Raw genomic sequence first — 13,215 nt, forward strand, 5'->3', positions numbered from 1 at the left:
AATATGGGTGTCACATTTGAATGTATTTTCTATGGAATGAATGTAATGTGATAAGGCCCAATAAATAAGTAAATAAAATGATGTGCTATGGTCTGCGGTTTTTACAATTTATCATGCAATCTCAAAGAAATGTTGCATTACAGCTGGAAGTAAATGTAATCAATAAAAAGATGGTTGTCTGTCGCTGTGTTGATCAAAAGGAACAAGATGGCATTGTGCACGGGGCCCCAGATGAATGATTTGGATGCACTCATCTCTGTAAAGGGAGACTGGGAGGCAGAGATGATGTTGATCCTGCAGTGAAATAGATCTCTCACAGTTCCTCCAGGAATTTGCAATTTTGCGATCACAATAGTAAATGCACATTCAACCAATCCCCACAATATTTTCAATAACTTGCAATTCAGAAAACTTACTGCAATTTTTCTGCATGAAATGGCCAGATCAATTCTGCTTGTAATTTTGGCTAATCATCACATTTTTTCCACATAAAATGGTCCAATGAAAGCACGTCAGCAAACTGTCTACTTTGTTCTTCTTACACTACGAGAGGGAAAAGATGGAGAATGATTCAGACAACATTGAGTTGTAGTTTCATATAATTGTATTCAACTCTACAGATATAAGAAAATAAGGACACTTTGCTTTTCATTTAACCTGCAATTTCCATTTCTCCTGAGCCTTTGGTTTGCATACAGTTAGTCAGAAGAATGCAAAGTCTACCTCAAACATAAATGGGCACTTTTTAAATCAATACAGTTTTATAATGAAACATTCAAATGGACTGATTTGATTTGGTGCTCACTGTGCTGATGTTGAATTGAAAGTATATTTATACAGCCTGGAATTCAATTTCCTTGTAACTTTGAGGCTATATTTTTTCTGTTCAAAAAATTTATTTAAAAAAATCAGCACTTAAATATAATAGGAAGTGATTATATGTGATTTTTTTCTTAATGGGAGGTAGTCAATTTTTGATATCTGTTCAGTGCAACTTTAGTACCATTTCACCATGTCATTCTACCACTCACAATTTTACTGCAAAACACCTAATGCTCTGCAAATTGCTTCACATTTTTTGAGAAAACCCACTGCAAAATCTAATATTTTTGTTTGCAATAATAAAAAAAAAAAAGACTCTGCAAAATCCTGGAGACAATTAATAATGTAACTGCAATGTATAATAATAATAATGTAACTTTTTTTTAGGGATTATTCATATTCAGTTCTATACATTTTCCTTACAGCTCACCCCTAGTGCCAACCTTCACTCTCACCCTACAGGCCTAACATGAAACCATTTCCCAACTCCAATAGTAGCCTTTTTGCTTTTTTTCTCAGGCACCTGGCAATACAGGAAAATAAACATCCATTACCTACGTGTTTTTCAAATGCAAACATTCAATAATGCATTACAAAGTGTTTATGACATCACAGTACAGGGACATAATATAAGTAATTAAGTAAATCTTCCTGTATTTATATAGCACTTTTTAAAGGAGACACCAACATGACAGACAATAACATCAATGGAAAGCATAAAACATAAAACAGATTTTTGAGATGCGGTTTAAAACACTTAACTGTGTTTTGCTGAAACACACAGTCTCCTTCTGATTTAAACTTGGACCGCTGGACGGCCACAAGCCTTTGTCTAGACCTAAGGGACCTTGCAGCTTTGTGGGGGTCAATAATTCACCAATATACAATGGAGCCAGACCGTTTAATGCCTTATAAGTAATTAAAAGCATCTGAAAATCAATATGGAATTTAATAGGCAAGCCAGTACAGGGAAGCCTCTACAGGAGAAAGCCACTACAGGAGACTACTAGATATACTAATATATTTAGATGGGTGACTTTTTTTTAGCTATAGAATAATTAAAAGTACACTTCTATCTGAAACTGTGAAATGAAAAGTAGTGTCAGATGTTTCTGAGGAAGATTGAGACATTCTGTAGATGTCCCTTTACTTCTTCAATACTGTAGTTCCCCTCCACATGAACAGCATTTTCGTTCTTAGACACAAAAGAGACAGATAAAGTGCTTACTGCTTTCCCATGATTGCACAGAGAAATGGGTCCCATGCAGCGGTTTGCATTTGCACAGATATTTGCAATCCATTTTGAACAGTAATACAGTGGTGAAAGTTGATGTCTTTGTGGTTGGGCAGCCAAGAGATGAGGAATGTACCTATCACAGCAGTCATGACTTTGCAGGTTTTGGAGGCCATCTTGTTGGTGATGAGAGAGAGCAACACAGTGATGATGATCAGTGTCAAAACAAAAGTGTCAAAACAAAACCAAGGACAACACGAATGACAGATTTACTTCTATTATTGTATTTCTTCTATCACTTCCATTACTGTAATGTAAACTTGTTAAAACATGCATAACTGTCATTCTCAGATGTGACATCAGTAAACACTAAAGAGGGAAATGCTGCCAGCCACAGACAGCTGATGCCTTCCTTGTGGTTCGTGGTTCTGGAGACCAACTGCACAGATGGCAGTTACACAGTGGTCAGTACTGATGATTAGCATTGGGAGGTGCTGCTGAACATTATGAGGAACATAAGACAGCAAGTGAACCTCTAGGGCTAGAATAATTTTAGAATATTTTTGACCCTTGTTATGTTTACACTACATTACATTTTTTGTCATGTGTCATAGTTCAGTGGAATTACCCAACTGGCCCACCAACATGTTTCAGCTTGTATGTAGGCGAGTATGATCTTTAAAAATCCTACTCGCCTATTGACCACTGGTGAGTGCTGCGGTCTGATATCCCTATACTGTATATGCATTTAATACTGCAAGTCAGTTATCAATATCAATCATATGACAATAATTAAGGCTGTTCAATCTCACTTACTCCAAAATTAACAGGCTCGTAGACATGTTTTTGACTGGAAATCCCTTTGCAGATAAAATATTCAAAGTCTAATGCAGTTCTCAGTGCCTTACCTACATGGATTCTCATAGTTTTCTGAACAAGAATAACCTTATTTCAGTTCAATTTGTGACTGTCATGCAGAACTTACATATTCCACGACCATGAATACATCAGAAATAAAGACATTTTGAAAAACTAGAGACAAAAGATTCATTCCTCATCCTCACTGAAGTGAAGACTGATCATCTGCTTTGGTTGTCCAGCTCCCCAGGTGTCTAATGAACTTAGCCTTATCTCTGTCAATGGAAATCATGAATTTTCAAGTGTAAACTATTACATAATTCAACTGGGGCACTTGGCACCAAAATACAGCCTCAATTATATTCATTTATTCACTGGATATGTGCTATTAACTTACATGAACTGATTAGACGATAGAAGATATATTGTGAAAGTTAAATCTTTATTTCAGAAGATAGGAACTGTGAGAAAATGACATTGACTTTGACTGTATCAACCACACCCACTGATCAATTATCCCACTGTTCAATTCCCAAAACATGGAATGACAAAAACACAGATCCATTCAATACAAATTGAATGTCAATTGTTTATAATTGCTGGGTTTGTGATATTTGCACCCCAGTCAATAGCATTATGCTTTGCACTTCATTGTGGATTTTTCACCTGATAGGCTAGTAAAACTCAGAATCTGCACAGTTTATTCAGCGGAGTGCACAACATCAAGGACACGATGTTACACTCTCCAGATGCACTCAGCTCACACAGGAAAACACGTCCAAAACAGATTAAGGTGTGCAGTGCAGTGGAGGAGCCAGCTATCTTCCCCTTCTCAAATTCATTTAGAGGTTCATTTCCTGTGTTGTGAGCTTCTGTGAGCAGCTGCTGTCTTGTGTGTGAGTCACACATGCTACATGTAACCATAAAATCATATCTACACATACATACATCAATAGTCACTCTGATACATTTAAATGACACAAAAATACCCATTGCAATGTTAGTAGGGAAAACAACTAGAATTACACAATTACATCTCTATTGGGTGATGCACAGCTTCAGTTTTTTTTTGCATTAAAAGGAAAAGACCAATGTTAATCACTTTTTGACTCATTTCCTTCAATGAGCGTTTTTCATTGTCCTCAGCTTGTATATTCAGACCTTGCTGAGTATATGATGATGGAGACTAAATTATGGAGAAATGATAGAGATAACAGAAATGATGGATAAGTGTGAAATACTCAATTATGCCTTTACTTCAATAAATGGATTAGGAAATGTACCTTGGCCAGATTTCACAGGCCATGTAATCTACAACTAAATATTTCTTTCAGTGTATTTCTTTCTATGTACGGCACTGAAAGTTGCGGGTGAGGCTTTCCACAAGAGCTATTTTGAAAACAATCCTTTAGCTGGGTTAGACCGCCCTCAGATTTCAGTAATGCCGTGAAATATAAAATGTTTGCCGTCCCAAGTTGGCAGCACTGCATGTTCTCTCTTATAGAACTAATCTTGCTGCCCATGGGAAAGCATGAGAGACAGGCTAATGCTCATTGATGCAGTGAATCTATACAGTTTTGAAAATGATTCATAATTGTGCATATGCAATTTTGCATATGAAAAGAGATATTTCATATACATTCTTCACAATGAATCTTAGCATGATTGGGATGAATGATGTTAACTTATTGGATATATAAGACAGAACATTTTGCAGAACTGAAAATTTCCAGAGGAGAGTTTGAGACCTCTAGATGTGCGTCGAGGCTCTGCCATCCATGGAGCTGGACCTGGACAGGTATCGGCTCATAGTGCGGCCCTCATCTGCCATCGCATTCTCCATCTTAGAGAGCACAGAGCTCTTGAACTTCTGCTTGAAGTCATTGCCCATGAAAACATACAGTACTGGGTTAAGGAAGCTGTTTGCTGTAGCCACAGACGTGCCTACTTGGAGCCCAATAGTTATTAAGTCCCGGTTGTAGTCTTCGTGGTTCAGCTCAAGCAGGACAAAGACGTGGTAGGGCAGCCAACAGATGAAGAAAGTGGCGATGAGGGCCGTCATGACTTTGAAGGGCTTGGAGGATTTGGTCATCCTGTTGTTTCGAAGTCTCAGGATAATGACGGAGTAGCAGATGATGATGATCAAGAACGGGACAATGAAGCCTCCTAGGAAGCGGCTCACTGCGATTGTCTTGTGGCTGTGTTGGTCCGATGTGTAATTGTTGAAGCAAATGGTCTTCCCCAGGTGGCTGATGACGTCCCGGAAAATGATAGAGGGGATGCTCAGTGCGATGGAGACGACCCAGGCTAAGACGACAACCACAGAGGCTTTCCTAATGGTGCGGTGGTTCTGGGCCCAGACCGGACACATGACCGACACACAGCGGTCAACACTGATGACGACCAGGAGGAAGATGCTGCTGAACATGTTGAGGAACATAACAAAGGAGGTGAACTTGCACATGAAGAGCCCGAAGATCCAGTCGGCCATCACCATGTGTGTGATGCTAAACGGAAGGCAGGCGCAGAATATGAAGTCGGAGATGGCGAGGCTCAGGTACCAGGTGGTGTTGACTGTCTTCTTCATCTTGAAGCCGGAAATCCAGATGACCACCCCATTCCCGCAGAACCCCAGCAGAAAAATGACTACGTTGACCACCAGCAGAGTGACACATGAGGCTTCCTTGAAACATGTTGAACTGTGTTTAAAAACTGCCTCCTCACGTGGAAAAAGGTCTTCTTGGTATGTGTAATTGCTGCCGTCTGAAGTGTAAATGTCAAACACGTAGCCATAATCTTCCATTGTGGCTTGAGTAGCAGGATTGACTTTCAAAACCCTGTGGAAGAAGAAGGTATGTATAAGATCTACCCAGGATTTAGCTGATTTCCCCACAAGGATCATTAAAGTTTCATGTAATCTAATCCAAATTAATTGCTGTATATTAGTTGAATTAAATATAAAATACATACCTATAGCTGGACCATCCAGTGACTGTTGACTTGATGCTGTCCGGAGCTGAATGTCAACAGAGCTGTGCTGCCTCTTAAGATGTAATTCCAACCCAACATAACCCATCAGCTGACTGAGCCGTTTCTCAACACTTCCATCCTCCAAATACTTTCACTACTGCATTTTGATTACTGGCCTCTTGAAGGTCTCTTCTTGTTTTGTAGTTTTGTAAATAATTTTAACAACTGTATGTGTTCCCCTTTTTGCAACTTCATACAACAACTAATTCCAGAAAAAGACACGTTTCAAGAAAAAGAAAACCAAAATCAAGCTTCTAGAAGATACAAAACATACCACTGCAGCACTCCTCACCTTCTGTATTTGCCCATACAAAACATGCCAATTTGAGCATATCCCCATTACCCAATAAACAAAAAAGAAGGATTCTTGCCGATGAAAATGTCCTGACAAATATTTAGTTTTTTTATTTATATATCTATGTTGGTTTGGTTCAAGGGTTTAAATTATCATCTTACTAATCTCTCTATTTTCTTCTTTGTTCTTTGTCTGGTTTGTGAAACGGGGAAGTGTCCTCATGATCATCTGTATACCCCCCCTCTGTTGGAGCGTTGTGATATGGCTCTGATAATAGATATCTCTGGGATTTGGTAACTTCCCTTCTGCCAGATGCATATGCTTGTCCAGATGCAGCCGCAGACAGAAGGGCAAAGGCACATGAAACTACACTGCTGTTTTTCTCCACTGTCATCTGGAGAGCCATGGGTGAATGAGTGATGGTCAAAGGCCATAAAAATAATGATTTTAATTTAATGTTTCAACCACAGCTTTTGATGCATAAGTCGACTCTAATAACACACAAAAGCAACAACAGCTGTTGTGAAAGCAAGCCAGAGAAAACCACTGCCATCATTCTCTCTAAACCTCTTGGGTCGTCCTGCTTCCTATAGTCATAATTATCCAGGCAGATGCATCCATCCATCTACAGTGCACTGCTCTTCCTGTGACAATAGGGACGAGAGAGCAGGAGTCGTTGCCAGGAATGGAGAAGAACCATATTGTTGGGAAGGTAATTTTTAGGGACACACCAGGTACAAAATTGAAAAGGTTATCATGAAGGAGGAGGAGAACAAAGTCCCCAAACATACCACTGGATTCCTGCTTTCATATGAAATGCCCAAATTTCCAGGAGAAGTACTTCCATGCACTATCAGGTATAGTGGGGCGAAGAGGCACAAGATGAGGTTGAAGAAAAGACATCGCATCCAATGACTGAATTTCCTCTTAACCAACACATACAGTATATGGATCTGATCATTGTCCTAAGCTGATAGATCATGAAAATAGGTGGAGATTGTTTTTCAAAGTGAAATGAAACACTGTCATAATCTGGAGGAGATGAGGCATCCATCCTATCCTTGACCATGAAACTGAAGAATAGCATGTTTTATAGTTTTTGCTTGAAACTGATGGACGGGAAGCAGAACAAAGATTCACCTCCGCCTGTCACCTCTCAGTTTTAAGTAACTGCTTGCAGCATAGGCGTCCCCCCCAATGTTCAAAGTAGGCAAAATTGTCCCCCCCAATAAAATTGACGGTTCACATGCGACAAATCCATTATATTTAATGTGTGCGCGCGCTGCAGACGCGCGGTGCACACGCGTTGCGAGGCGTCTTTTTTTCAGTCCCGAGATAAAAATATCAAAATTGTTTGGAAAGCCGCAAGCGCACCACATGTCTGAAATAAGCCTTGAATCGCTCACCATCCAAACGAAGGTCCAGCATCTACCGGTGATATTCTCCGCACTACTCTTACGACGCACAGTATCCTGGCGGTCGGCCAAATTCATACCCCACGTCATCATTCATTCAGTTTGTTTGTGAAACGGGACATTCACTATCAAAACCACATGTCATCAATCACCAAGCACGCCAATCATATCCCAACCTCATCCCAAACTGGACTGCCTTGTGTTTGATATCTTAAATTAGCATTTTGAGTAGTCATAATGTAGTAAAAGTTATCTTAAATTATCATTTTGACTAGTTATAATATAATTAGCATTTAGGTTGGTCATATGAGAGATATCTCTCATTACATTATGACTAGCCAAAATGCTACTTTAAAATATTTCAGATAGCTGTAATGAGAACTACTGGAACTACCACTACTAGCCCTATACTGCTGCAGCAGCTGTAGCAGCAGCAGCAGCAGTGTTGTTGCTTGCTACTACTGACGAGCACCACCTGGCTTAACGGTACTGCTGCACCCATCCCCTTTACCCTGGTAAAGCTCTTACTGTGGACTTTGACAAGGGCCTACAACCCGATGAGATAAGATAAGATAAGATAAGATAAGATAAGATAAGATAAGATAAGATAAGATAAGATAAGATAGCACGCACTTTATCAATCCCCATGGGGAAATTCAGGAAAAGTAGCTGGTGAAGCTACTTTTCAGGTAGGTCCCAGGGGGACGAACAAGATTGGTGGTGTCTCTCGTGCCAGCTTTTTTTTTTTAAGTTTACTTTTTTTTTTCTAGTTAGTTTTGATAGTTTGGACTGGGTGGCAGGTGTGCTTCAGCGGGAGGCGAACCGCGTCTGTTCGTACCAGCCACCACCTCTTTAACGAACCAACTAGTTAGCCGACTATTTAGGGCAAGTAACGAAGTACAGTAACAAGTTAGTTTCAAAAGTAACTTTCCCCAACACTGTAAATGGCCAACCTGTGGCTAGAATATTGCCTATTGATGCACGAGTTCGCAGCGAAAATCAGTACACAGCAACACACGCCAACATCAGCATGATCTAACATATAAGACATAGCTATCTAGGCTGCATTTCAACATTTAATATTCCACAAACGAGACCACACTGAGCTATGGGAATGTCCACAACACAACACTGGGCTACACATCACCAGACTAGCTCCATACAGTCAAAGCTGGTCGCAACTATCATCAGCATTCGGTTAATGGCTAGTTTAAAGCTAGTCAAGGCTATATAGTCTGTGTTGCTGGCTCAACTTTAAATGTAGCCTACATTAAAACGTTTAAATAAACATTGGTTTTAAAATGTATTCTTCATTAACAGCTATAGGTAAAGCTGCAGGGAACCAACTAACCTGTCAGAGCAGCTGGAGCCTGCGGGGCTGGTTGGAGTTGAATCTCAAATGTTGAATGTTTTCTGTCATTACCCCTACCTTAACTTTGTTTTAGAGCAACTTCAAATGCTCTAACGAAGGAAAGTGCAGCGTATTTGTATTCCCTGAGAGAATATTTACTCTGCGCTTCAGCTCTCTCTTAAAGCTGAGAAGAAAACAGCATGAGGAGATGTCAAAGTTATGGGAAAAGACTAGAACGCATCAAATGTTTATAAGCAGCTCTCTAACAGATCTCAGTCTATCTTGAAACTAAATTACAGCTCTCACCTCCTCAGTAATAATAAGGCGTAGGGTCTTCTCCACACCCTATTTGTATGATATTGTTGTTATAATTATGATACTGCATTCTGGCTATGATCTTCCTCAAACCTGCTACATTATACATGCACAATAACTACCCAATTTATGCATTGTTTCACACTGGCAGCTACTGGAGGTTAATGTGAGCATGTCGCAATTTGAAATTCTGTTTAGATGCAACGTTTGTGTTGTTGTTGACATCCCCCACTTTCCATTTTATTGAAGGTGTAAGGAAGCAAAAAATCTGTCATAAAGGATTCTCCTTTATGATAAACAGTGCAATATGTAGTGTATTTGTGTGGGTGGGTGAATAAATAATAAGTTCTAGTCATATCATGTTATTTATCTTCTGTCTTTCCTAACCCCATGATATTGCATTACATGTAATGATATTTTATGAATTTTTTTTTTTTACCTAGCGCAGGCATTTTTCCACCCTCTGTACAACACTATGCAATATTGTCTTTTGGGTTTTCCTTGCATGTTCTTTTCTGTCACAACAATGTTTCAAAACATTTGGTTTGAATCCAAGAAAAGCAGTAAATCTAATCTGAGAACTGGTATTTGCAAGGGGCGTAGACTTAAACAGAATTAGAGATGTACTGTTGCAATTTAAAGTCCTAATCATGCTCTCTGAAACAGCAGAAGGGTTTTGTTAAACTGGTCCTGTTCTGTTTGTTAGACCATTACTGTGCTGCCTGAGAACAAACTAAACACTGAAGATGGATAAAAGCTCCCAGTGGTGTTCTGAGTACTTGTAACATCAAGAATCCAATCAACTCAGTAGTTAGAGTCTGCAGCCTGAGACTGTGAGTTTGTAATGTTCGCTCCCCTGTTTGGATACGGAGCGTGGTTTAGCTCGCTGCTCACATCATCATAATGTTGTCAGGAGCCATGTAACTAGACATTAAACATAACACCATACAGTCTGCAGAGACTTCATAATGACAAATGTCTCAAATTTTTGGACTGTAATTTCTTCCAAATGAAATAAGGTGGGTTATACAAAAAAATATAGTTTTACTCTTACTCTCTGTAAAATGTATAACCTCGCCTAAATTTAGAGACTGCTTTTTCCAGTTAGATTGTCAAATTTTCTAAGCACAACAAAATGTGTTTAAAGGGAGGCGAATGCATTTTTGAGTGAATGTAGATGAAGAACACATTCTTTTAACAAGCAATATAGAAAATAACTAAAAATATCTCTTAATATGACCTATTTCTATTTTTATTTCTCTTGATTATTATGATGAACAGGCAATTTCATACCTAGCTTGGGAAACAAGCTTTTGCATGGAAATCCTGAACCAGATGCAACTCTTTGGCAAATTAGGAAATATTTAATTGCATACTGCATGCCTACCTGACCTACTTAGATGCATTTCAGCAAAGTCACTTTCGCCTAGGAGGACATAGAGGGAGATTGGATTTCCTAATGAAGGCCTAAGCTATAAATAATCAAGCATAACACACCAAATAGCCAGGTAGTCTTTCCCTGGGAAATGCCTAGCAAGCCCTTTGAGGAAGCTTGGATTCCTGCTTTATATTTGAGAAGCTGCTGAACACAGTGATACACAAGTAACTTGCAAAAAAGTTCACTTTCTACTTTTACTCAAATCCAACTGCTTAAGGTTTTAACAGTATTCTGTTGAGTTCTGCATTCAAATGATTTAACGTATCAATCAAAATTTACTTTATAAGTAGCCTACACAGTAATGAAAATAGTCTCTACTACAGGACAGTAAGATTAAATCAGATTAAGATCCTGATGAAAAAATATTGCATTTAAAGTATGACCTATTATTTTCATGAATAATGTACTAGGTGTTCAACTGTGTGAGTGTGGAGCAATGCATACTGGTACTAAACTGAGTCATTGTTGGTCCAACATGTATTGGAACATATACAGAGATCGTTTATCCTCCATAGCTTAATTCCATAGCTTAATGCATCATTTTGACATTGGTTGCTTGGTTCAGCAGGATGGCATAGTATTCACATGGAAACTGTATATTTTTTAATTCCTTTCTCCTTGAGCACAGAGGAGAGTCATGTATGGGTTTCTACTAACCGCACCGCACAAGGACACATGTTTTTTTTTGTTTGTTTGTTTGTTTTTTCATTACATTTTAGGCTTTTAGCTGATGTTCTTATCCAGAGATACTCTCACTGAGCGAGCAGGCAGGGAATCTGTGCCTTGCTCAAGGACACTTTGACAGGATATATGCCTGATGTGGGATCAAACCTGTGACGTTTCTATTATGGGATAGTTAAGCTAACCACTAAGTCACCGTACCACCTCAACTGGCATTCGTGGCATAAAAGAAGATGTTGAAAAAGATGCAGTCCTAAATTCTACAAGCTGTCCTTTGGTAACTCTCCCATGTTGTCTTGCCCTGGTAATAAGAAGAGTTTCATGTTTGTTGTCAATCATTTAAAGAGTACGGGCCAGAAAATGAGATTCAAGAGCCAGAAATCTCAGCACCTGGCAAAATAATCATTGAGTCATTGGCACCGATCAACAACAGCTCTATCAAACACACACAGATAGAATATGAAAATTCTTAATTGCTGTACCTTTAACAGCAACTACAAAACAAAGACCTATGGACAGCTGGGCATCTGAAACCACTGATTAAGCAGCAGGATGGTTGTTGTCTCAGCCTGAAACAGGTAGATAGAATATACAACCGTTTTTTCTTCAGTCCTCAGGGTTGATAATGGTGATATATTTTACTATGGAGCCAAATAAATCACTTCCAAACTTTTCCCTAAAAGGTTGCAGGAAAAGGTCGTTCAGTTCTACTAATCTAATAAGTATCCTGGTTCAACTTGGTTGAGTATCAAACCCACACACTGGCTCACTCCCCACAGATACCCTTGAGTAAATCTGATGTTTTGCGGGCTTCAAAGTCCTTCCTGATTTTAAGAGTAAAATGATAAATGCTGGCTTTAAATATCTACAGGATAGGAAACGGATTATTTCTGTATAACGTCTGACATCATGATTTTATCTAAGTCCAGCGTGTTTGTTTGCATGAGGTCCCCGTGGTTTAAAATGTGTACAGTGCTGGAGATTAGAGTGAACACTGGGGCAAGATATAAATTACCTCTAAGATAAAAGTCAAAGTAGAAACCAGTCCAATTACTCAACTCCACCAAAGAATGTATACAAATGCATAGACAACATTACTCCTCTATGAGCTGATTTTATGCTGCACTGAATTTGTCCTCATACTTGGATATCAAACTGACAGTGCATAGAAGCATAAATGACCATTGATTTCAGCAGGATGTGACCTAATTTGTGAAATTCTCTCCACTTCTTTTCAAGTGTTCAGACCTTGCAATAAGCCGCCGCACTCGTGATTATTCTTTCAGTCGGAGTTGTCTCTCTCTCCCGGTTTGATGGAGTGTCGTCTGCCCTCATCTCGGTATCAGGTTCCACTCCTGTCAGACAGTGTGCTATTTCAATTGTATTTTAAAGTAACTTAAGCATTATCGCTACATTAGTGTCTTCCGCTTGAAACCCATTATATAGATTAGAGAATGGCAGAGATTCAGCAGTCAACAGCATAAATCTGTTTACCTAAAATCCAGCTCAAAAAAGCAGATTAAAATGAAAGGATATTTGAATTACAGTATCAGAAATGGATGGTAATCGTGTGTAGAATTGATTGATTGACCAAAGCAATGGCATTAATCTCAGAAGGCAATGCTGTAACTTCATACTTCCTAACTTTGCCTCTGTTATTAGAACCAGAGGCCTATGGTTTTGCAGCAGTTTTGTGTGTTTTGCTGGAGCATCAGCATAGATACTACCATACTGACTGAGTAAGACATAACATTAACATGAAATGCATGTGCTGAG

General features: G+C 39.1%; 1 protein-coding gene across 1 annotated transcript; it reads right to left on the reverse strand.

The window, feature by feature from the left end:
• Positions 1 to 3,347: 3,347 nt before the first annotated feature.
• On the reverse strand, positions 3,348 to 6,047 carry cmklr1 (chemokine-like receptor 1). Its single transcript, XM_071533066.1, has 2 exons — positions 5,885 to 6,047; positions 3,348 to 5,751 (listed from the first exon to the last, which is right to left on the reverse strand). The coding sequence occupies exon 2, from the start codon at positions 5,715 to 5,717 to the stop codon at positions 4,665 to 4,667; it is 1,053 nt and encodes a 350-aa protein (XP_071389167.1). The 5' UTR covers positions 5,718 to 5,751; positions 5,885 to 6,047; the 3' UTR covers positions 3,348 to 4,664.
• Between the last annotated feature and the right edge of the window lie 7,168 nt (positions 6,048 to 13,215).

The sequence above is a fragment of the Centroberyx affinis genome, unplaced genomic scaffold (assembly GCF_046629955.1).
Source record: "Centroberyx affinis isolate AG114_WGS23_722 - 3 ecotype Tasmania unplaced genomic scaffold, CSIRO-AGI_Caff_v1 ptg002319l_1, whole genome shotgun sequence".
Classification (NCBI taxonomy): domain Eukaryota; kingdom Metazoa; phylum Chordata; class Actinopteri; order Beryciformes; family Berycidae; genus Centroberyx; species Centroberyx affinis.